A 25,931-nucleotide genomic window follows, 5' to 3' on the forward strand; every position below is an offset into this window, starting at 1 on the left:
GACACTCTCATATGTCTTAGAAGCCATAGCTAGGGTTAAATTTAAGCAAAATAAGCTAAGAATCTCACAGAATTGCAGTATCACCACCGATAAGTGCACTGTAAAGAATGTAGATAAGCATGCCCTACACACAACACCATCTGTGGCCACCCAGTAAACTAGTGTGGTGGTGGAGGTAATTTCAAGTTCCCTCGCGAAATTTTGTCCAGACTAAAGGAGGTACCGAAACATGAGTTGCCAGAAAATTGTTGGTGTACCTGTATATCATTGCTAATCAATATCGAATTATAAATCTATATTTCTGATGCCTGTTCCTAACTGGATGTGACCACAGCAACAGAGACTCCATAACTAGAGAACTCCAGTGCCACCTCTTAGCATTTAGTGCTTCACTCTCAAAAGGCCACTGGAAGAAGGCATCTCTTGCACAGTATTAACGAAGGCTCCTACTTAATGTTTCTACTGACTACTTCTACCTAATGCTGCTGCCTAATTTTTTTCCTGAGATAACGTTCTCGCCTTCCACTTTCGCTTCCATGGTTCTGTCTGCTGCTAAATCCACTCCCAGATATGTAAAACACTTCACTTCCTCCAGTTTTTCTCCATTCAAGCTTACCTCTCAATTTACTTCTTCCTCAACCCTACTGAACCTAATAACCTTGCTCTTATTCACATTTACTCTCAGCTTTCTTCTTTCACACACTTTACCAAACTCAGTCACCAGCTTCTGCAGTTTGTCACCCGAATCAGCCACCAGCGCTGTATCATCAGTGAACAACTGACTCACTTCCCAAGCCCTCTTATCCACAAGACTGCATACTTGCCCCTCTCTCCAAAACACTTGCATTTACTTCCCTAACCACCCCATTCATAAACAAATTAAACAACCATGGAGACATCATGCACCCCTGCCGCCAACCGACATTCACTGGGAACCAATCACTTTCCTCTCTTCCTACTCGCACACATGCTTTACATCCTTGATGAAAACTTTTCATTGCTTCTGACAACTTACCTCCCACACCATATACTTTAAATATCTTCCTCAAAGCATCTCTATCAACCCTATCATATGCCTTCTCCAGATCCATAAATGCTACATACAGATCCATCTGTTTTTCTAAGTATTTCTCACATACATTCTTCAAAGCAAACACCTGATCCACACATTTTCTACCACTTCTGAAACCACACTGCTCTTCCCCAATCTGATGCTTTGTACATGCCTTTACCCTCTCAATCAATACCTCACATATAATTTCCCAGGAATACTAAACAAACTTATACCTCTGTAATTTGAACACTCACTTTTATCCCCTTTGCCTTTGTACGATGGCATTATGCATGCATTCCACCAATCCTCAGGCACTTCATCATGAACCATACATACATTGAATATCCTTACCAACCAGTCAACAACACAGTCACCCACTTTTTAATAGATTCCACTGCAATACCATCCAAACCCGCCGCCTTGCCAGCCTCCATCTTCCGCAAAGCTTTCACTACCTCTTCTCTGTTTGCCAAACCATTGTCCCTGACCCTCTCACTTTGCACACCACCTTGACCAAAACACCCTATATCTGCCACTCTGTCATCAAACACATTCAACAAACCTTCAAAATACTCACTCCATCCCCTCACTTCATCACTACTGGTTATTACAACACCATTTGCCCCCTTCACCAATGTTCCCATTTGTTCTTTTGTCTTACGCACTTTATTTACCTCCTTCCAAAACATCTTTTTATTCCCCCAAAAATTCAATGATACTCTCTCACCCCAACTCTCATTTGTTTTCACATCTTGCACCTTTCTCTTGACCTCCTGCCGCATTCTTTTATACATCTCCCAGTCATTTGCATTACTTCCCAGCAAAAATCGTCCAAATGCCTCTCTCTTCTCTTTCACTAATAATCTTACTTCTTCATCCCACTATTCACTACCCTTTCTAATCTGGCCATCTCCCACCTTTCTCATGCCACAAGCATCTTTTGCTCAAACCATCACTGCTTCCCTAAATATATCCCATTCCTCCCCTACTCCCCTTACATCATTTGCTCTCACCTTTTGCCATTTTGCACCCAATCTCTCCTGGTATTTCCTCAAACAAGTCTTTCCAAGCTCACTTACTCTCACCCCTCTCTTCTCCCCAACATTCTCTCTTCTTTTCTGAAAACTTACATGCGTATACTTATGTATATCTCTCTTTAAATCAGGTATTCCCAATCACCAGTCCTTTTTCATCACATCAGTCCACAAGCTCTTCACCTTTTCCATTTACAACACTGAACACCAAGGTCACTCACTCTCACCACTTTCTTCTCCCCAACATTCTCTCTTCTTTTCTGAAAACCTTTACAAATCTTCACCTTCACCTCCACAAGATAGTGATCAGACATGCCTCCAGTTGCCCCTCTCAGCACATTAACATCCAAAAGTCTCTCTTTTGAATGTCTATCAATTAACATGTAATCCAATAATGCCCTCTGCTCATCTCTCCTACTCACATACGTATACTTATGTATATATCTCTTTTTAAACCAGGTGTTCCCAATCACCAGTCCTTTTTCAGCACACCAATCCACAAGCTCTTCACCTTTTCCATTTACAACACTGAACACCCATGTACACCAGTTTTCCCCTCAACTGCCACATTACTCACACTTGCATTTAAATCACCCATCACTGTAACCCGGTCTCATGCATCAAAGCTGCTGATATACTCTCTCAGCTTTTCCCAAAACACTTGCCTCTCATGATCTTTCTTCTCGCTACCAGTTGCATAGGCACCAATAATCACCCATATCTTTCCATCCACTTTCGGTTTGACCCATATCAATCTAGAGTTTACTTTCCTACACTCTATCACATATTCCCACAACTCCTGCTTTAGGAAGAGTGCTACTCCTTCCTTTGCTCTTATCCTCTCACTAACTCATGACTTTACTTCCCAAACATTCCCAAACTACTCTTCCCCTTTACCCTTGAGCTTCGTTTCACTCAGTTACAAAACATCCAGGTTCCTTCCTCAAACATACTTCCTATCTCTCATTTTTTCTCATCTTGGTTACATCCACCACAGAAATAGGTTACTTTCTTTTTAACAGACTTTCAGCATTAACAGACACCCCTTCCCCCTATTAGTTCATTAAATCGAGTATTTACTTTCTTAGTCCATATCTGTAATTTTTCATAGTAGTGTCACCAGCTACTCGCTACTTATGTACAACCTGAGGTTTTTGTTTTATAAAAGACTGTTTGGTTATGGAACCAGACAGAAACTACAAAGATTGTCTGTTCTGTATGAATTGTAATAATCTGGAAGATGAGATTAAAGAAAGTGATACGAGTGAAATCAATGTTGCTTTCAAAGCTTTTAATTGCAGAAAATTTTTACTCGGGTATGATCTGTAGAGACCAAAAACGGGATGCCATGATCTCACCCTTACTACCAACCACCAGCACCTGCTTTCATCTGCCCCCTCTTTCATCATCCTTTTCCACCCCTCCCCCACTTGCACATTTCCTCATGCCCATTCTTTGATCCCACACCTATACAGTACCCACTGCCTACCCCCTCAGCCTCTCCTTAATCTCTGTCATCGCCACCCTCCTCATTTCTCTGTGCTGCTATCTCCTCACACCCTCGCTTAAATTCGCAGTTCCAAAACCTTAGGCACTTTCCTTAATCCCTTTACCTCAGTCACCACCACATCTCACCCCTGTGCAGCTGCTCCCCTCCCCCTCCCACCCCTGGTTGACCAGATTCATGAGCAATTGAGTTGCTTTGGTCAGCAACTAAGAAGAAAAGTGACAATGACATTTTCATAATTGTATGAGATTTGGTAGTCAAAAACATGGGTAAACACATAGCAAAGAACTCAAGAGCTAAAAGACAAGTTCATATTTCTACTGGTGTTAGAATTTCCTGCATTAAACAAAAGGTAGAGGAGATTAGAGTACCAGCTAGAAAGTCATGCTTAGTGATGAACGTCGGGAGCAGTGATATTTACCAAAAGAATAATAATGTGGTGGTTATTGTAGAAAAATATAATGAGATGAATAGCACCCTGAAAGACAGATCAGATTCTATTGTTTTAGTCAACACTCTCTTTAAACAAAATCCAAGTAACTACCCCCTCAGCAGAGCATTAGGAGTAATAAAAGGAACTAAGTGCTTGTACAGAGATGTTAATATGGGCTTAATAGACCCATGGTTTGCCTTCATAGAAGATGGGAGATTGTACAACAGAGACAGCATTCATCTTTGCAATAAAGGGTCCAGACCTGCTTGAATGAGTCATCATCTTGCCTTACAGTTGTTGAGGTCACGTAGAGGTAGGTAGTAGATGGTAGACAGCCAGTGACTAGGAAGGTATATTACCAGTACTACCCAACTGGGTATCAGAAGGGTTAGTGACAGTTGCATAGTGATTCAGCACTTCACTGGTTGTCAAGTTGCACTCCCCTGACCCAAGTTGCTGACATTTGTTTCTGCTTCACCTACATGTGGACTGCTGGCATTCTGTCCACAAGTATAAAATATGTCTCTCCCAGTCACATACAACACTTGACAACACTTAACTCGCACAGCTCATTCTTCGTAATTCTAGATCTTCCTATGGCGAGTGCTCTGTGATATCTCTGCCTTTGGGAAGAATGGTAGGAGGAATAGATAGAAGCAGTAGGAAGGAACGTTCTGGTAGGATTATTAGGTAGAAGTAGTCAGTAGGAGCCTCTGCAAATGCTGTGCTAGACTGGCCCTCTGCCAGTGGCCTTTTGATGGTAAGGTACTGAAAGCAAAGAAGCAGCATTGAAGGTCACTAGTTATGGAGACTATTACTGAGGGCACCCCATTGAGTGAGTTCCTGAAGGGAACAGGCATCAGAGATATCAACAGATAGATGGATAGATAGATAGGTAGGTAGGTAGGTAGAGGTCAGTTAGTTGACCATATAGTTGAGGCATGTCTAGTCAGGTCAGCTCAGGTCATGTTACATTTCAGACAGGTGGGCTTAGATCAAATGCAGCCTCTACAACAGCCACTAACAACTAGGGGATGTATGTAGTGCAGCAAGGCTCATCAGACATCTGTCTGGGGATATCCAGTCACCAAATCATATTTCTAGTTTTGTATGAAAATTACTCAAAGTAAATGGTCTATGTATAAGATCATTTCTTTTCAATTTTACTTTGTCACTGTCTCCCGCGTTAGCGAGGTAGCACAAGGAAACAGAGGAAAGCGTGGTCCGACCCACCCACATACACATGTATATACATACATGCCTACACACGCACATATACATACCTACACATTTCAAATGTATACATACATATACATACGCAGACAGATACATATATACACTTGTACATATTCATACTTGCTAACCTCAGCCATTCCCGTCGCCACCCTGCCACACATGAAATGTCACCCTCCCCTCCCCCTGCATGCACACGAGGTAGCGCTAGGAAAGGACAACAAAGACCACATTCGTTCATGCAAAGTCTCTAGCTTTCATGTGTAATGCACTGAAACCACAGCTCCCTTTTCACATCTAGGCCCCACAAAACTTTCTATGGTTTACCCCAGACACTTCACATACCCTGGTTCAATCCATTGACAGCACATCGACCCCAGTATACCACATCATTCCAGTTCACGCTATTCCTTGCATGACTTTCACCCTCCTGCATGTTCAGGCCCCGATTGCTCAAAATCTTTTTCACTGCATCCTTCCACCTCCAATTTGGTCTCCCACTTCTCCTCGTTCCCCCCACCTCTGACGAATATCCTCTTTGTCTTTCCTCTCTCATTCTCTCCATATGACCAAACTATTTCAATACACCCTCTTCTGCTTTCTTAACCACACTCTTTTTATTACCATACATCTCTCTTAGAGAGGGTAGTGAGTGGTGGGATGAAGAAGTAAGATTATTAGTGAAAGAGAAGAGGGAGGCATTTGGATGATTTTTGCAGGGAAATAATGCAAATGAGTGGGAGATGTATAAAAGAAAGAGGCAGGAGGTCAAGAGAAAGGTGCAAGAGGTAAAAAAGAGGGCAAATGAGAGTTGGGGTGAGAGAGTATCATTAAATTTTAGGTAGAATAAAAAGATGTTTTGGAAGGAGGTAAATAAAGTGCGTAAAACAAGGGAACAAATGGGAGCTTTTTCAGTAAATGTGAAAAAGAGCAAGGTTATTAGGTACAGTAGGGTTGAGGATCAAGTCAATTGGGAGGTGAGTTTGAATGGAGAAAAACTGGAGGAAGTGAAGTGTTTTAGATATCTGGGAGTGGATCTGGCAGCGGATGGAAACATGGAAGCGGAAGTGGATCATAGGGTGGGGGAGGGGGCGAAAATTCTGGGGGCCTTGAAAAATGTGTGGAAGTCGAGAACATTACCTCGGAAAGCAAAAATGGGTATGTTTGAAGGAATAGTGGTTCCAACAATGTTGTATGGTTGCGAGGCGTGGGCTATGGATAGAGTTGTGCGCAGGAGGATGGATGTGCTGGAAATGAGATGTTTGAGGACAATGTGTGGTGTGAGGTGGTTTGATCGAGTGAGTAATGTAAGGGTAAGAGAGATGTGTGGAAATAAAAAGAGCGTGGTTGAGAGAGCAGAAGAGGGTGTTTTGAAGTGGTTTGGGTACATGGAGAGAATGAGTGAGGAAAGATTGACCAAGAGGATATATGTGTCGGAGGTGGAGGGAACGAGGAGAAGAGGGAGACCAAATTGGAGGTGGAAAGATGGAGTGAAAAAGATTTTGTGTGATCGGGGCCTGAACATGCAGGAGGGTGAAAGGAGGGCAAGGAATAGAGTAAATTGGAGCGATGTGGTATACCGGGGTTGACGTGCTGTCAGTGGATTGAATCAAGGCATGTGAAGCGTCTGGGGTAAACCATGGAAAGCTGTGTAGGTGTGTATATTTGCGTGTGTGGACGTATGTATATACATGTGTATGGGGGGGGTTGGGCCATTTCTTTCGTATGTTTCCTTGCGCTACCTCGCAAACGCGGGAGACAGCGACAAAGTATAATAATAAAAAAAAAAAAAAAGATGTTTTGGAAGGAGGTAAATAAAGTGCGTAAAACAAGGGAACAAATGGGAGCTTCAGTGAAGGGGGCTAATGGGGAGGTGATAACAAGTAGTGGTGATGTGAGGAGATGGAGTGAGTATTTTGAAGGTTTGTTGAATATGTTTGATGATAGAGTGGCAGAAATAGGGTGTTTTGGTCAAGGTAGTGTGCAAAGTGAGAGGGTTAGGAAGAATGATTTGGTAAACAGAGAAAAGATAGTAAAAGATTTGCGGAAGATGAAAGCCGGCAAGGCAGCTGGTTTGGATGGTATTGCAGTGAAATTTATTAGGAAAGGGGGTGAATGTGTTGTTGACTAGTTGGTAAGGTTATTGAATGTATGAGTGACTCATGATGAGGTGCCTGAGGATTGGCAGAATGCTTGCATAGTGCCATTGTACAAAGACAAAGGGAATAAAGGTGAGTGCTCAAATTACAGAGGTATAAGTTTGTTGAGTATTCCTGGAAAATTAAATGTGAGGGTATTGATTGAGAGGGTGAAGGCATGTACAGAGCATCAGATTAGGGAAGAGCAGTGTGGCTTTAGAAGCGGTAGAGGATGTGTGGATCAGGTGTTTGCTTTGAAGAATGTATGTAAGAAATACTTAGAAAAGCAAATGGATTTATATGTAGCATTTATGGAGAAGGCATATGACAAGAGTTGATACTTTGTTGAAGGTATTAAGAATATATGGAGTGGGAGGCAAGTTGATAGAAGCAGTGAATAGTTTTTATCGAGGATGTAAGGCATGTGTACGTGTAGGAAGAGAGGAAAGTGATTGGTTCTCAGTGAATGTCGGTTTGTGGCAGGGGTGCATGATGTCTCCTTGGTTGTTTAATTTGTTTATGGATGGGGTTGTTCGGGAGGTGAATGCAAGAGTTTTGGAAAGAGGGGCAAGTATGCTGTCTGTTGTGGATGAGAGAGCTTGGGAAGTAAGTCAATTGTTGTTCGCTGATGATACAGTGCTGTTGGCTGATTCGTGTGAGAAACTGCAGAAGCTGGTGACTGAGTTTGGTAAAGTGTATGAAAGAAGAAAGCTGAGAGTAAATGTGAATAAGAGGAAGGTTATTAGGCACAGTAGGGTTGAGGGACAAGTCAATTGAGAGGCAAGTTTGAATGGAGAAAAACTGGAAGAAGTGAAGTGTTTTAGATATCTGGCAGCGGATGGAACCATGGAAGCAGAAGTGAGTCATAGGGTGGGGGAGGGGGTGAAAGCTCTGGGAATGTTGAAAAATGTGTGGAAGGTGAGAACATTATCTCGGAAAGCAAAAATGGATATGTTTGAAGGAATAGTGGTTCCAACAATGTTATATGGTTGCGAGGCATGGGTTATAGATAGAGTTGTGCAGAGGAGGGTGGATGTGCTGGAAATGAGATGTTTGAGGACAGTATGTGGTGTGAGGTGGTTTGACCGAGTAAGTAATGAAAGGGTAAGAGAGATATGTGGTAATAAAGAAAGTGTGGTTGAGAGGGCAGAAGAGGGTGTTTTGAAATGGTTTGGTCACATGGAGAGAATGAGTGAGGAAAGATTGACCAAGAGGATATATGTGTCAGAGGTGGAGGGAACGAGGAGAAGTGGGAGACCAAATTGGAGGTGGAAAGATGGAGTGAAAAAGATTTTCAGTGGTCGGGGCCTGAACATGCAGGAGGGTGAAAGGTGTGCAAGGAATAGAGTGAATTGGAACGATGTGGTATACCAGGGTCGACGTGCTGTCAGTGGATTGAACCAGGGCATGTGAAGCGTCTGGGTAAATCATGGTAAGTTTTGTGGGGCCTGGATGTCGAAAGAGAGCTGTGGTTTTGGTGCATTATGTATGACAGCTAGAGACTGAGTGTGAACAAATGTGGCCTTTGTTGTCTTTTCCTAGTGCTACCTCACGCACATGCGGGGGAGGGGGTTGTCATTTCATATGTGGCGGGGTTGTGATGGGAATGAATAAGGGCAGCAAGTATGAATTGTGTACATGTGTATGTATGTATATGTCTGTGCATGTATATATATATATATGTATACATTGAGATGTATAGGTATGTATATGTGCATGCGTGGACGTGTATGTATAAACATGTGTATGTGGGTGGGCTGGGCCATCCTTTCGTCTGTTTCCTTGCGCTACCTCGCTAATGCGGGAGACCGACAAAGTATAAAAAATTATACCTCTGTAATTTGAGCACTCACCTTTGTCCCCTTTGCCTTTGTACACTGGCACGATGCAAGCATTCCGCCAATCCTCAGGCACCTTACCATGAATCATACATACATTGAATAACCTTACCAACCAGTCAACAATACAGTCACCCCCATTTTTTTTTTTTTGGAATTTATTAAAAAAGGGTGACTGTATTGTTGACTGGTTGGTAAGGTTATTTAATGTATGTATGGTTCATGGTGAGGTGCCTGAGGATTGGTGGAATGCTTGCATAGTGCCATTGTACAAAGGCAAAGGGGACAAAGGTGAGTGCTCAAATTACAGAGTTATAAGTCTGTTGAGTGTTCCTGGGAAATTATATGGGAGGGTATTGATTGAGAGGGTGAAGGCATGTACAGAGCATCAAATTGGGGAAGAGCAGTGTGGTTTCAGAAGTGGTAGAGGATGTGTGGATCAGGTGTTTGCTTTGAAGAATGTATGTGAGAAATACTTAGAAAAGCAAATGGATTTGTATGTAGCATTTATGGATCTGGAGAAGGCATATGATAGAGTTGATAAAGATGCTCTGTGCAAGGTATTAAGAGTATATGGTGTGGGAGGCAAGTTGTTAGAAGCAATGAAAAGTTTTTTTTGAGGATGTAAGGCATGTGTATGTGTAGGAAGAGAGGAAAGTGATTGGTTCTCAGTGAATGTAGGTTTGCGGCAGGGGTGTGTGATGTCTCTATGGTTGTTTAATTTGTTTATGGATGGGGTTGTTAGGGAGGTGAATGCAAGAGTTTTGGAAAGAGGGGCAAGTATGCAGTCTGTTGTGGATGTGAGAGCTTGGGAAGTGTATCAGTTGTTGTTCGCTGATGATACAGCACTGGTGGCTGATTCATTGTGAGAAACTGCAGAAGCTGGTGACTGAGTTTGGTAAAGTGTGTGAAAGAAGAAAGTTGAGAGTAAATGTGAATAAGAGGAAGGTTATTAGGTACAGTAGGGTTGAGGGTCAAGTCAATTAGGAGGTAAGTTTGAATGGAGAAAAACTGAGGAAGTGAAGTGTTTTAGATATCTGGGAGTGGATTTGGCAGCTGATGGAACCATGGAAGCGGAAGTGAATCATGGGGTGGGGGAGGGGGGCGAAATTCTGGGAGCGTTGAAGAGTGTGTGGAAGTCGAGAACATTATCTTGGAAAGCAAAAATGGGTAAGTTTGAAGGAACAGTGGTTCCAACAATGTTGTATGGTTGCGAGGCATGGGCTATGGATAGAGTTGTGCACAGGAGGGTGGATGTGCTGGAAATGAGATGTTTGAGGACAGTATGTGCTGTGAGGTGGTTTGATCGAGTAAGTAATAATAGGGTAAGAGAGATGTGTGGTAATAAAAAGAGTGTGGTTGAGAGGGCAGAAGAGGGTGTTTTGAAATGGTTTGGTCACATGGAGAGAATGAGTGAGGAAAGATTGACAAAGAGGATATATGTGTCAGAGGTGGAGGGAACGAGGAGAAGTGGGAGACGAAATTGGAGGTGGAAAGTTGGAGTGAAAAAGATTTTGAGTGATCGGGGCCTGAACATGCAGGAGGGTGAAAGGCGTGCAAGGAATAGAGTGAATTGGAACGATGTAGTATACCAGGGTCGACGTGCTGTCAGTGGATTGAACCAGGGCATGTGAAGCGTCTTGTGTATATCATGGAAAGTTTTGTGGGGCCTGGATGTCGAAAGAGAGCTGTGGTTTTGGTGCATTATGTATGACAGCTAGAGACTGAGTGTGAACAAATGTGGCCTTTGTTGTCTTTTCCTAGTGCTACCTCACGCACATGCGGGGGAGGGGGTTGTCATTTCATATGTGGCGGGGTTGTGATGGGAATGAATAAGGGCAGCAAGTATGAATTGTGTACATGTGTATGTATGTATATGTCTGTGCATGTATATATATATATATGTATACATTGAGATGTATAGGTATGTATATGTGCATGCGTGGACGTGTATGTATAAACATGTGTATGTGGGTGGGCTGGGCCATCCTTTCGTCTGTTTCCTTGCGCTACCTCGCTAATGCGGGAGACCGACAAAGTATAAAAAATTATACCTCTGTAATTTGAGCACTCACCTTTGTCCCCTTTGCCTTTGTACACTGGCACGATGCAAGCATTCCGCCAATCCTCAGGCACCTTACCATGAATCATACATACATTGAATAACCTTACCAACCAGTCAACAATACAGTCAACCCCCATTTTTTTTTTTTGGAATTTATTAAAAAAGGGTGACTGTATTGTTGACTGGTTGGTAAGGTTATTTAATGTATGTATGGTTCATGGTGAGGTGCCTGAGGATTGGTGGAATGCTTGCATAGTGCCATTGTACAAAGGCAAAGGGGACAAAGGTGAGTGCTCAAATTACAGAGTTATAAGTCTGTTGAGTGTTCCTGGGAAATTATATGGGAGGGTATTGATTGAGAGGGTGAAGGCATGTACAGAGCATCAAATTGGGGAAGAGCAGTGTGGTTTCAGAAGTGGTAGAGGATGTGTGGATCAGGTGTTTGCTTTGAAGAATGTATGTGAGAAATACTTAGAAAAGCAAATGGATTTGTATGTAGCATTTATGGATCTGGAGAAGGCATATGATAGAGTTGATAAAGATGCTCTGTGCAAGGTATTAAGAGTATATGGTGTGGGAAGCAAGCTGTTAGAAGCAATGAAAAGTTTTTTTTTGAGGATGTAAGGCATGTGTATGTGTAGGAAGAGAGGAAAGTGATTGGTTCTCAGTGAATGCAGGTTTGCGGCAGGGATGTGTGATGTCTCTATGGTTGTTTAATTTGTTTATGGATGGGGTTGTTAGGGAGGTGAATGCAAGAGTTTTGGAAAGAGGGGCAAGTATGCAGTCTGTTGTGGATGTGAGAGCTTGGGAAGTGTATCAGTTGTTGTTCGCTGATGATACAGCACTGGTGGCTGATTCATTGTGAGAAACTGCAGAAGCTGGTGACGGAGTTTGGTAAAGTGTGTGAAAGAAGAAAGTTGAGAGTAAATGTGAATAAGAGGAAGGTTATTAGGTACAGTAGGGTTGAGGGTCAAGTCAATTAGGAGGTAAGTTTGAATGGAGAAAAACTGAGGAAGTGAAGTGTTTTAGATATCTGGGAGTGGATTTGGCAGCTGATGGAACCATGGAAGCGGAAGTGAATCATGGGGTGGGGGAGGGGGCGAAATTCTGGGAGCGTTGAAGAGTGTGTGGAAGTCGAGAACATTATCTTGGAAAGCAAAAATGGGTAAGTTTGAAGGAACAGTGGTTCCAACAATGTTGTATGGTTGCGAGGCATGGGCTATGGATAGAGTTGTGCACAGGAGGGTGGATGTGCTGGAAATGAGATGTTTGAGGACAATATGTGATGTGAGGTGGTTTGATCGAGTAAGTAATAATAGGGTAAGAGATATGTGTGGTAATAAAAAGAGTGTGGTTGAGAGGGCAGAAGAGGGTGTTTTGAAATGGTTTGGTCACATGGAGAGAATGAGTGAGGAAAGATTGACTAAGAGGATATATGTGTCAGAGGTGGAGGGAACGAGGAGAAGTGGGAGACGAAATTGGAGGTGGAAAGATGGAGTGAAAAAGATTTTGAGTGATCGGGGCCTGAACATGCAGGAGGGTGAAAGGCGTGCAAGGAATAGAGTGAATTGGAACGATGTAGTATACCAGGGTCGAGGTGCTGTTAATGGATTGAACCAGGGTATGTGAAGCGTCTGGGGTAAACCATGGAAAGTTCTGTAGGGCTGGATGTGGAAAGGGAGCTGTGGTTTCAGTGCATTATTACATGACAGCTAGAGACTGAGTGTGAACGAATGGGGCCTTTGTTGTCTTTTCCTAGTGCTACCTCACACACATGAGGGGGAAGGGGGTTGTTATTGCATGTGTGGCGAGGTGGTGATGGGAATGAATAAAGGCAGACTATGAATTATGTACATGTGTATATATGTATATGTCTGTGTGTGTATATATATGTATAAGTTGAGTTGTATAGGTATGTATATTTGCGTGTGTGGACGTGTATGTATATACATGTGTATGTGGGTGGGTTGGGCCATTCTTTCATCTGTTTCCTTGTGCTACCTCGCTGACGCGGGAGACAGTGACAAAGCAAAATATAAATGTAAATAATAAAATAAAATCTCTCTTACCCTTTCATTACTTACTCGATCATACCACCTCACGCCACATATTGTCCTGAAATATCTCATTTCCAACATATCCACTATCCTCCGCATACCCTTATCTATAGCCCACGCCTCACAACCATATAACATTGTTGGAACCACTATTCCTTCTGACATACCCATTTTAGCTTTCCAAGATAATGTTCTCACCTTTCACACATTCTTCAACACTCCCACAACCTTCGCCCCCTCCCCCACCCTTTTACCCACTTCCACATCTATGGTTCCATCCGCTGCCAAATCCACTCCCAGATATCTAAAACACTTCACTTCCTCCAGTTTTTCTCCATTCAGACTTACCTCCCAATTGACTTGGCCCTCACCCTTACTGTATCTAATAACCTTGATCTTATTCACTTTTACTCTCAGCTTTCTTCTTTCACACACTTTACCAAACTCAGTCACCAGCTGCTGCAGTTTTTCACCCAAATCACCACCAGCGCTGTATCATCAGCGAACAACAACTGACTCACATCCCAAGCCCTCTCATCCACAACAGACTGCATACTTGCCTCTCTCTCAAAAATTCATGCATTCACATCCCCAACAACCCCATTCATAAACAAATTGAACAACCATGGAGACATCACGCACCCCTGCCCCAAACCGACATTTGCTGGAAACCAGTTATTTTCCTCTCTTTCTACTCATACACATGCCTTACATCCTCAATAAAAACTTTTCACTGCTTTTAGCCCCTTGCCTCCCACACCATATACTCTTAATACCTTCCACAGAGCATCTCTATCAACTCTATCATATGCCTTCTCCAGATCCATAAATGCTACATACAAATCCATTTGTTTTTCCAAGTATTTCTTGCAAAAATTAGCTGAATTGTATTGTGTGGTAAGTTCTTGAACACATTGATGTCATTGAATTAACATAAACATTCCAAAGCAGGAAGAATAATTATTTAGAGTATAATGTGCCATACTATAGATTGATTGCAGTGGATAAAGACAACGAGGAGATGGTACTGCATTGTAAATATCTAAGCCAGATTGAAATTCTCACTATAACATCTGCTGGTTTTGAATACTTGTATGTTCAGATTAGCTCACAATCTATCAAATTTTACAGAAAGGTCAAATATAGATGCCCATGCCAACCAGCAGATATTGACACTCATATGAGATTTTAGAGTAAGCAATAAAGGATAGAGAATCAATCATTTCTTGGGGTTTTTGATTATCCAGAAATCAACTGGCACACTATTTCATGTGTAGACACACACAAACACACATCATTGGAGGCTCTAGTCACATACAAAAGTCCACTTCAAGGACAGGCCTTAATGGAAATACATATAGGTTAATAAAGGGGATAAAGAAGAGACAAGAGAAAGTATTTTCAAATTTTGAAGGAAGTGAAGAACCTGTCCTTTGAAATTAACCAGGTCATAGTTATTATGGAAAACATGAAAAGGTAGAGAGTTCCAAAGCTTTGAGGTGTAGGGAAAGAAACAGTTATCAAAAGGCCCATCCTCGAGTTGCCACCAGCCACACAGTAATCATGTGACGTAGCATCTTGCTGAGTATTGTATGATCTACTCATTGGTGAGGACACACAAGCAGCCACTTCTTAGGAGCAAAAACTAAAGTAATACCTTTACGTGTGGAAAAGGAAAAGTGAACCAACATTGCAATGTAGGGCAAATGGTAAAGTTTTGAAGTTATCCTGGGAGAGTTTTTAAGTCAGACTTCCTTCTACTCAACTCTTTCAAGTAAGGTTGCAGAGCTAGATACACCCCAGAAGTGAGAGCAGTACTCCATATATTGACAGATCAGTCCATTGTATAAGTGAAGCGACTGTTTTGAAGGAAAGAAATTTTGACATCTAAACATGACCCCCAGTTTCCTTTATGCAGACTTAGCTATTTTCATAATATGGGATTTTTAAGAAAGAGTGGATGTTACAGTAATACCAAGTATGTTCAGTGAGTCAAGAGGTTGAATTACAGAGCTGTTAAAGGAGAGAGGAAAGTTGTCGGGAATTTTCATTTGAGAGATGGGTAGAAAGTGGGTCTTTAAACTTTACCAGATTTCATCTACCCTTATGTGATATCCCTTATGTGAGTTTATTGAAGTTTTTTCAAGACAAGATGCAGATAGAGTGAGAGAAGAGGGAGCAGAATTGAAGGATGTGGAGAAATACTGTGTTGAGTTGTCAGCATAAGTGTTTAGTTGGTTATTTGTGAAAGAAAGGAAATCATTAATAAAAAGGAGAAGAGTGTATGAAACAGGACAGAATCATGAGGGACACTACTGTTGATGGAGAATGGGGGAGAGATAGATCAGCCAGGGAGGAAGCTAGCTAGATATAAGGGAGCAAATTGAGGGAGGGAAGCCGAGAGATGAGACCCCAACACCACACTGTCAGAAGCTTTGGATTCCCCAAAGTCTTTCAGGAATGGTGACAAGACATTAGTGAAAATAGGAAAGAATGTCACCAGCGGATCCCACCATGGAAAAGCCATATTGGTGATCAGAGAGAACTGTGAGATTTAAGATGTGTAAGGATTTGGGAGTTAGGGAGGGGTTCAAAGCCTTTGGAAATGGAGGATGTCATAGCGACAGGACATTAGTTAGAGGAATTAAAATGGTCACCCTTCTTAGGGATGGGATGTACCAGTGCATGCTCCCAAGAAAGAAAATTTCTGGTTTTTGAGCAGAATAGATGACCAAGCACTGGTGCAAGTTCAGTGGCATACTCTTTCAATTCATCCAGAGAGAGAAATGCTTTTTGGACAGCTCAAAAAGAGATTATGAGAAGGGACTTAGGATTAGTAAAATGAGCATTAAAGGGTGAAGGAATGTTAGGCTCATCCAAGGCTTATGATTAGTAAGAGGAGCATTAGAGGGTGAAGGAATGTTAGATTCATCCAAGGTAGAGTTTAAGGAGAAATAGGACCCAAAGAGATTTGTTTATGTGTAACGGAAAAGTGAAGGAAAGTTAGAGCAACAGAAGTTTTTAAGAATGCCCCTACCTAAAGACCAGGAAGACCTATCAACCAATGATGAGGAGAATTTATCACTCCTTAAGTAAAGAAATGCCTTGCTTCATGGATAATGTACATCCAGTGATTACTGGCACTGATGAATGCTGAGTGGGAGTTGGAGGAAGGATAGTTTTTCCAAGCCCAGTAAGCCTAATGCCTTGCCTGAATGGCTCCATAACAGGAAGAAATGGTTGTCTTGGAGGAAGAGGGGATAAATACTTCCATTTCTGGAACAATAGCCTCTGATATGCATTTAGTGGCGACAGAAACATCACATAAGTGACAGTAATTTGCCTATGGAAAGGCAGAAAAGAATTTTCACAAGTTATTCCCGTCATCTTTGTTGAGGTGCCATTATTGATGTTTAGTAAGGGCTGCCATTTGAATGTATACATTTATGAGAGCATGGTCAGGTGAACCAATTGGGGAAGAGATTGTGTAGTTACAGTGGAATGTCTAGAAATGAAAAGCAAATATATAAAATTAGGAGAGTGGTCACAGCATTCAGGAATATGGGTAGGGTGGGAGATAATTTGCTCTAGATGATTGAGAATGGAGAACATGAGGCCTTCAATTCTTACACCATCCATATAGGAGGAATGCAACCATTCTCTATGATGAACATTGAAAGCCCAGCTTGCAGGTGAGAGGATGTCACAAAGTAATGTGAGGAGTTTAGATAGTCAAAGAAAGATATAAGATAAGTAGAATCAGATCAGTAAACAAAAAGGAGAAGTGTGGGGACTCAAGGTCCTTGAGGCATGCAATTAGTGTTTGGATGTTGGAATAAGCACAGACACCACGTTTGAACCAGAACCACAAGTGTAGATTATAGTTGGGTATGAAACAGGGGCTAGTGAGAACACCATTAGGCAATTGGGTCTCAAAGAAATAAGATATTTCCCTTCGTACCTGTGAACTGAACCCTGTGTCTAACACTAAATATATTCCTATCTTAATTAGGACCTTTTTAGCATCTTGGGTGGGGAATCAGTAACCTGGTTAAATTCTAAAAAAGAAATAATGCAATATTTCTGATTGTGTCACTTCTAGATATGCCTTGTTTTTTAGTATGAAGTTGCAGAACATTATAATTCAATCTTGCAATTACATATACATGATAGGCATAACCATATTGTAACCTCTAGATCCAACATAAACACCACAAAATCTGTTTTTCAAAAGCTTGAGCTGTTGTGTTGGTGCTAAAATTATTATTTTTTGAGCACCTATTCCATATCTACAGGATCTTATTTGTTCCAGTTTAGGATACCCCTCACACATTAGGGGTAAATTTTCTTCCTCCGGGCTTGTAGCCAGAGTGGAATCAAAACCCTTCCACCCATGGACAATTACAGAAATATTTTCAAGGGAGGGCAAACATATCTAGAGGATCAGCTTTATTGTGTAAGTCACTGATCATTTGTTCTTGAAAGCAAATACAAACTTACTGCTTAAGTAAGTTACCAAAAATGTTTAGTTTGATTCCATTCAAGTAACTAAGACCACAAATATGCCATGTTTGCAATTTTTTGTGGAATGTAACCCTCTTGCCCTTCATGAAGGTACCTTTGTTTCCACTCTCTTAATTTTGTTGCTGTCATCTCTCTTCACATATTCCCTACCATAAATGTCGATGTTGCCCCCCCCCCCCCCCCCCCTCTCTCTCTCTCTCTCTGGTAAGCTAATATACTCTATTCAGTCTTTGCATCCCAGGAGCTCTTCATAATTATTACTTGCATTGGTGAACATCTAGATACTTGTGACCATGTACATGGTTAGATTTGATTTAGATCTCAAAACCCCTTCCCTAAAACAGTATTATTGCCTTGAATTTTACGAGAGTGGATTTTATGAGCTATGTGATGCAATAGTCGCACCATTGTTGGCACATCCCCAGAGGAATTATAGACATGTTTTAAGTGACAGCTTATACACCAACAAAATGCATACTTTCCTTCACAATAGGCCAGAATGCTATTCCTCAGATATTGCAAGAGCTGTAAAGTAAATTCTACAAGCTCAAGATATCAGCCTGTGACCAAAGTTTTGCAACTTAATATAATACCACCAGAAGAAAGGTAAAGAGAATCAATAAGCAAGAGTGTATGAAATTAGTATCATGAGAGGTAGCTTTATAGATCCTAGAATATCCTCCCCTCCCATTTATAGTTTTTCAAAAGAAGGAATGGAGAGGTGGGCCAAGTGAGGATATGCCCTCTAAGGCACACTCCTCTGTTCTTAATGCTACCTTGCTAATGCAGGATAAGGCGAATATGTATGAAAAATCAGTAACAAGAAATATATGAGGAGTGGTTTAGGATACTTACTAAATGAAGATAGGGAACCTGTTGTGGATGATAAAAGCATTGCAACAACCCCCCAAAAAAGATTTTCAGTTCTATTTTCACACTAGAAAGCAGTGACATGAATTTTGAGACTTTAAATAGCACAGATATACCAGAATTTATTGTCATAGAGAAGTGATAACACAGATAAAGATTGATAAAAGTCCCAGATCCTGATTGTTTCTATCTATGAGTAGTTAAAAAATGTCAAAAATTATATTGCCAAACATTAACATATATTTTGAATAAATCTCTCCAGGATGGAACAGGACTGGAGAATGACAGGAGTTACCCTTTATTCAAAAAGGGAAGCCATGAAATGCCTTGCAATTTTCATCTGATTAGCCACCCATCAACTATGTCTAAATTTCTAGAGTATGTTATTTGAGATGAAATTGTAATTTACCTTGTACAACACAGTCTGATCAGTAATACCCAGTATGAATTAAAAAGGCAAATCATACCTTACATACCTCCTTGATTGTATCATAAATCATTCAGTATCCATGACAAAACTTAAGTGATACATATTATAATTTTAGACTTCCAAAAAGCACTCAACAAAGTTCCCCATGATGAATTGATGCTTAAGTCAGGGCCTTGGGGATTACTGGTTGACTGGGAAATTGGAGAGGATATTCATTAAGCAAGAGGAAGCACGTTATTAGTAATGACACCCAGGGACCTCTATTTTCATCATTTATATTAACTCTGTATACAAAAATTTCTATGTAAGTATTATCAACAGGTTGATATTCTCGCACCATCTTCTACCACCATTCAATGTTAGCAAGCAGAAATTATAGGAGCAATGAGTTGCCAAACACCTCATTGTCAATTAGTGCTGAGTCATGCCAAAGGAAAGATGTATTAGGGCTTTGTCTTTGGAGGAAATCAAGCGCACCTAGCTGTATTTCGAGCATAATCCACCAAATAATGAGAATGAAGATAATCATTCTGACAATGACCCAGATAAGTTATTTGATAATGATTTTGATTTAAATTCAAGAAAGAGATTTTGATGAAACAGACTCCTCCACTGTTGGCATAGATGAAGATGGTGTGGTGCAATGTACTAGTAGATTGCATGCTGCAAGAGAAAGCAAGTCACAGTTCGTTATCTTTGGTACTGTTGTCTGGGACTAGAGGGTAGGACACTTTTCCTTCCAGCTATTTTATTTTGAGAAGTAATAGTTGTATTTCTGATGATACAGGAATCATGGATTAAAGTGTTGAACTAGATTATATCATGCTATTTTTTGATGAAACAATAGTCAGGCTTGTAGAAAATGACAAATAAACTACACACATTTTATGTGTCATGTTTTGCATCTTTGCATAAAGTGCTGTAGTCAATTGATTCCATTTCAGTAGTGGGTTAGGATAGATTGGATGATATGGAGGATGTAACAAGGGAGATAAACATGGATCATAAGATGAAAAACACAAAATGATTTTTTCACTTTTTAACAACTGTATCAGAATTATATTTATTATTTAGCATAAACTTTTGCTGTAGTTGTAATTAGTACTCAGTAGGATATTTCTTTTCATTTTTCTTCTCTCAGAATGGATTATGTGAATGAAACTGAGGAGCACACTAAGTTAGGCTAAACAGAGAAAAACTGATGAGGAATCCCTTGCCTGGCTGGCTGATAGGCCTACACATTCACTCTGGTGACCCTCCTCAGATGATGCCATTCACACATCACAATATTTCTCAAATGTAATACATTTAATTATATGGACAAGGTGGTTTTGTAAACTTAGTGAGCAATATATGACTGTAATTGAAAATGAATTTCATGTAAAGGTGTACAAAACAGCTAAAAAGTGATATGTACTTTATCGCAATATATAACTGTAATTGAAAATGAATTTCATGTAAAGGTGTACAAAACAGCTAAAAAGTGATATGTACTTTATCGTAGGTGTATCTAGTGATGTCAAGCATGGCTGTGTAGCAGTGTGTGCTGAATGCATTATGCATTTACTCACAATTACGCTGTTGAGCATGAGCCAAACTCACCCCAATATTTGTTTTCTGCTTTCTGTTAACATTACAATAAATATATTAAAACTCATTAATCTCAAAAGTTCCAAATTTGTAGAACAGAAAATTTTTATTGTAGATGTTAAAGTGTTAATGAAATTTATATAGAGCTGAATAATTTTATGTCTGAATTTGCAGGTGACACAAAGATAGACAGTGCCACATAAACTGAAGAAGATAGGCTAAGATTGCAAGAGGATCTAGATAAAATACTGAATGGTCTAGAAAATGGCAGATGCAGTTTAACATAAATAATTGTCAGCTGTTGCAAGTTGGAAACCACAACTAGAAATTGGATTATGAACTGATGGGCCACAAGATAAAGGACACCCCTTGTGTGAGGGATCTAGGGGTCACCACCTCTGATAACTACAAATTCTCCCAGCATCATAATGAAGCTGCCAAGAAAGCAAATAGAATGTTAGGACTTAGTAACTGAAACTTTATATACAAAAGCGAGAACGAAGTATTGCTGCCATATTTAAGACTAGTTAGACCTCACCTTGAATATGCAGTGCAGCTCTGGCCCCCCTACTCCAGTAAGTGTATTCTTTTATTGGAAGCAGTGCAGCAAAGAGCAACTAAATTTATTCTTTCGTTACCTAACAAACCATATGAGGACAGACTTTGAGATTTAGATTTGTACTCTTAAAGCAACTCAAAGGGAAGTTAATAGAATGTTTTAAAATACTAATAGGGTTCAATTGTTTTAATATTGAAAATTTCTTTACTTTTGCACCATTGAGGAATGAACTGAAACTTCGAGGTAACCAAGTTAATCTGGATTACACAAAATATTTCTTTACCAGTGACATTATTGATGCATGGAATAAGCGCCCAGAACATGTTCAGAGCTATACTGTCAGTATGTTCAAATATGGCTTAATCATCACCTGTCACTGTCTGATATTAAATCATTCTTTTAACCAGTCATTATAACTTAGTGGTAAATTATGCTCCCTTCTCAACCACTGATCTCACCTTGGTCATGCTGTGGTAAAATATCAACATTGATTAGATGGTATTGCCTGCTGTAAGGGAACAAGAAGGAATTATTGTATAATCCTCCCACATCTAGTGATAAAGAGATGGTATGTCATAAAGCTGTATCTTAAAGTTTATCCTTATTATTGTCTTTATAACAAAAAATGAAGGAATGCATGTCTGGTAATGGGATGTATGACATTCATGTTCATTTTCATTTTTGACTTTCCTATAAAATTTTCTTTAGGTATATTAGTCCTGCAAGGTATTTTTTCTACCTCTTTCCTGTACAAAGGAAGTGGAGGGTGAGGAGGTGAGTCTTTGCTTTGTTCTTCAATTCTTTTGTTCTTGTTAAAGGGAATGCATCTTTTTCTGTAATGTGAAAGGCAAGACTAACTTGCTTGGACCTTGATTAGTATTTGCATTATGGGGAGAGAGCCTTACATTCATGTTGCCCCATCTCGGTGTATCTGTAACCTTGTAACTCCTCCTGGGAGCTTCTTGAATCCTTGCTTTGGTTGACTGATGTATCGAACATCCAGAAGGCCATGCACTGGAATCCTCCTGAAATTTCTCTAAGGGTTTGGATGAATGCATTATATCTAGGGTGGGACTTCCATGTGCTGGAAGTTCATTATATCTAGGGTGGGACTGCCATGTGCTTGAAGTTCATTTAGCTGAAGGATGTTGGGCAGGGATACCGAAATCTCATCATATCAACATAAAGGAACTGTTAGTTCCAGGGTTGTTCATCCCCAGAATGTTCTGATGCCCAGGTGAGTTGTATGAGGATTATTTGATTCTGACTGTTTTGTAGTTCTTGTGAAGGTGAGGATCAGGGAGAAATAGAGGTATGGTGTAAGGAAGAATGGAGAGGCAAAAGTGTTGGCAAGAGAGAAGATGAATGATAAAGACTGGATGAAAGCTATGATTGTTCCTTTATGCAAAGAAAAAGGCACAAAGGATGTATGTAGCAATTCTAGGGGAATTAGTCTGTTAAGCATACCAGAAGTATATGCAGGTGTTGATAGAGAGAATAATGGAAGTAACTGAATGCTGAATAAGTGAGGAGCAAGGAAAAGTAGGGGATGTATGAATCAGATTTTGCTGTGAGAATGACTGTGGAAAAGTATGTAATGAAAGGTAAGAAGCTGTATGTAGTTTGTATGTATCTGGAGAAAGTATATGATAGTCGAGTCAAGTGCTGCTGTATGGGATGTGTTGATGTATGGGGTAGGGGGACATTTGTAAGATGGTGTGAAATCCTCTTTTAGAGAAGCAAATGCATGGTTAAGATTAGATGGAGAGTTGAGCAAAAGTTTCAGTATACATGTGGGTGTGAGGCAGGGCTGTATGATGTCGCTGTAACATCATACAGCCCTGCCTTACACCTGTAACCACATGTATACTGAACTGTGACATCAGAGATGTAAATAGATAGATAGATAGAATGCTATGGCTGTCCAATGCCTGATGAACAGAGGCTCTTGGAAATCCATGCCTTTCTCCTGATGTCATTCCTTCCTGAAAAGCTAGGTCTGGTTGACATAGGATGACCAAAATTGCATCTGATAACCTGATGAAGCTTGAGGTGTTGAAAAATTCATCCCAGTCTTGATATCAGCCAATACATCATGTAGTCTCACTTCTAGACATGTTTTCTTACATCCAAGCAAGAATATGGGCCTTTTCTTCTTAGGACAACTTCTTAGTGCCTGTAGTTAGTTACCGGTAGAGGAAAAATATTACTCTGAACTTAAGTGAAAATATCAGTAAACACAAGAACAATGAGGAAAAGTTCCAACCCTCCACTTACAATACCATGGGGTAAGGCGAGTGGCAAATCATGTCACCTGACTTTTAAGACTGTACCATGCAGATAGACATACGATATCCCACCATAAGTGAGCAATGGATTTGTTCTACAAGTAGAACATGATTTTTTTTTCATGTTAGCTGAGGCCCTAATCAAGGCCATCCCATTAATGCTATATGAATTATTTTTATTTTTATTTGCTTTGTCGCTGTCTCCCTCATTTGCGAGGTAGCGCAAGGAAACAGACAAAAGAAATGGCCCAACCCACCCCCATACACATGTATATACATACATGTCCACACACGCAAATATACATACTTATACATCTCAATGTACACATATATATACACACACAGACTTATACATATATACACATGTACATAATTCATACTGTCTGCCTTTATTTATTCCCATCGCCACCTCGCCACACATGGAATAACATCCCCCTCCCCCCTCATGTGTGCGAGGTAGCACTAGGAAAAGACAACAAAGGCCCCATTCGTTCACACTCAGTCTCTAGCTGTCATGTAATAATGCCCGAAACCACAGCTCCCTTTCCACATCCAGGCCCCACACAACTTTCCATGGTTTACCCCAGACGCTTCACATGCCCTGATTCAATCCATTGACAGCACGTTGACCCCGGTATACTACATCGATCCAATTCACTCTGTTCCTTGCCCGCCTTTCACCCTCCTGCATGTTCAGGCCCCGATCACTCAAAATCTTTTTCACTCCATCTTTCCACCTCCAATTTGGTCTCCCACTTCTCCTCGTTCCCTCCACCTCCGAAACATATATCCTCTTGGTCAATCTTTCCTCACTCATTCTCTCCATGTGCCCAAACCATTTCAAAACACCCTCTTCTGCTCTCTCAACCACGCTCTTTTTATTTCCACACATCTCTCTTACCCTTACATTACTTACTCGATCAAACCACCTCACACCACATATTGTCCTCAAACATCTCATTTCCAGCATATCCACCCTCCTGCGCACAACTGTATCCATAGCCCACGCCTTGCAACCATACAACATTGTTGGAACCACTATTCCTTCAAACATAGCCATTTTTGCTTTCTGAGATAATGTTCTTGACTTCCAAACATTCTTCAAGGCTCCCAGGAATTTCGCCCCCTCCTCCACCCTATGATCCACTTCCGCTTCCATGGTTCCATCTGCTGCCAGATCCACTTCCAGATATCTAAAACACTTTACTTCCTCCAGTTTTTCTCCTTCAAACTTACCTCCCAATTTACTTGACCCTCAACCCTACTGTACCTAATAACCTTGCTCTTATTCACATTTACTCTTAACTTTCTTCTTTCACACACTTTACCAAACTCAGTCACCAGCTTCTGCAGTTTCTCACATGAATCAGCCACCAGCGCTGTATCATCAGCGAACAACAACTGACTCACTCCCCAAGCTCTCTCATTCACAACAGACTGCATACTTGCCCCACTTTCCAAAACTCTTGCATTCACCTCCCTAACAACCCCATCCATAAACAAATTAAATAACCATGGAGACATCACACACCCCTGCCACAAACCTACATTCACTGAGAACCAATCGCTTTCCTCTCTTCTTACACGTACACATGCCTTACAATGTGTCCTCGATAAAAACTTTTCACTGCTTCAAACACCTTGCCTCCCACACCATATATTCTTAGTACCTTCCACAGAGCATCTCTATCAACTCTGTCATATGCCTTCTCCAGATCCATAAATGCTACATACAAATCCATTTGCTTTTCTAAGTATTTCTCACATACATTCTTCAAAGCAAACACCTTATCCACACATCCTCTACCACTTCTGAAACGACACTGCTCTTCTCCAGTCTGATGCTCTGTACATGCCTTCACCCTCTCAATCAATACCCTCCCATATAATTTACCAGGAATACTCAACAAACTTATACCTCTGTAATTTGAACACTCACTCTTATCCCCTTTGCCTTTGTACAATGGCACTATGCAAGCATTCTGCCAATCCTCAGGCACCTCACCATGAATCATACATACATTAAATAAACTTACCAACCAGTCAACAATACAGTCACCCCCTTTTTTAATAAATTCCACTGCAATACCATCCAAACCTACTGCCTTAAGAAATTAAAAAAGAAAGCGAGAGGGGAGGATTTCCAGCCCCCCGCTCCCTCCCCTTTTAGTCGCCTTCTATGACGCGCAGGGAATACGTGGGAAGTATTCTTTCTCCCCTATCCCCAGGGATAGAATAAATATATATACTTTTTTTTTTTTTGCTGTCTCCCGCGTTTGCGAGGTAGCACAAGGAAACAGATGAAAGAAAT

The 25,931-nt window shown here is 40.8% G+C and overlaps 1 protein-coding gene across 1 annotated transcript in view; it reads left to right on the forward strand.

The window, feature by feature from the left end:
- The window catches only part of LOC139754703 (acylphosphatase-2-like), a 107,527-nt gene that overhangs the window by 19,848 nt on the left and 61,748 nt on the right, over positions 1–25,931 (forward strand). Inside the window, exon 2 of the mRNA XM_071672271.1 lies at positions 20,948–21,348. Coding sequence (XP_071528372.1) covers positions 21,319–21,348 — 30 coding nt within the window. The 5' untranslated portion in view covers positions 20,948–21,318. The remainder of the gene's footprint in view (positions 1–20,947; positions 21,349–25,931) is intronic.

This window comes from Panulirus ornatus, chromosome 17, assembly GCF_036320965.1.
Source record: "Panulirus ornatus isolate Po-2019 chromosome 17, ASM3632096v1, whole genome shotgun sequence".
Classification (NCBI taxonomy): domain Eukaryota; kingdom Metazoa; phylum Arthropoda; class Malacostraca; order Decapoda; family Palinuridae; genus Panulirus; species Panulirus ornatus.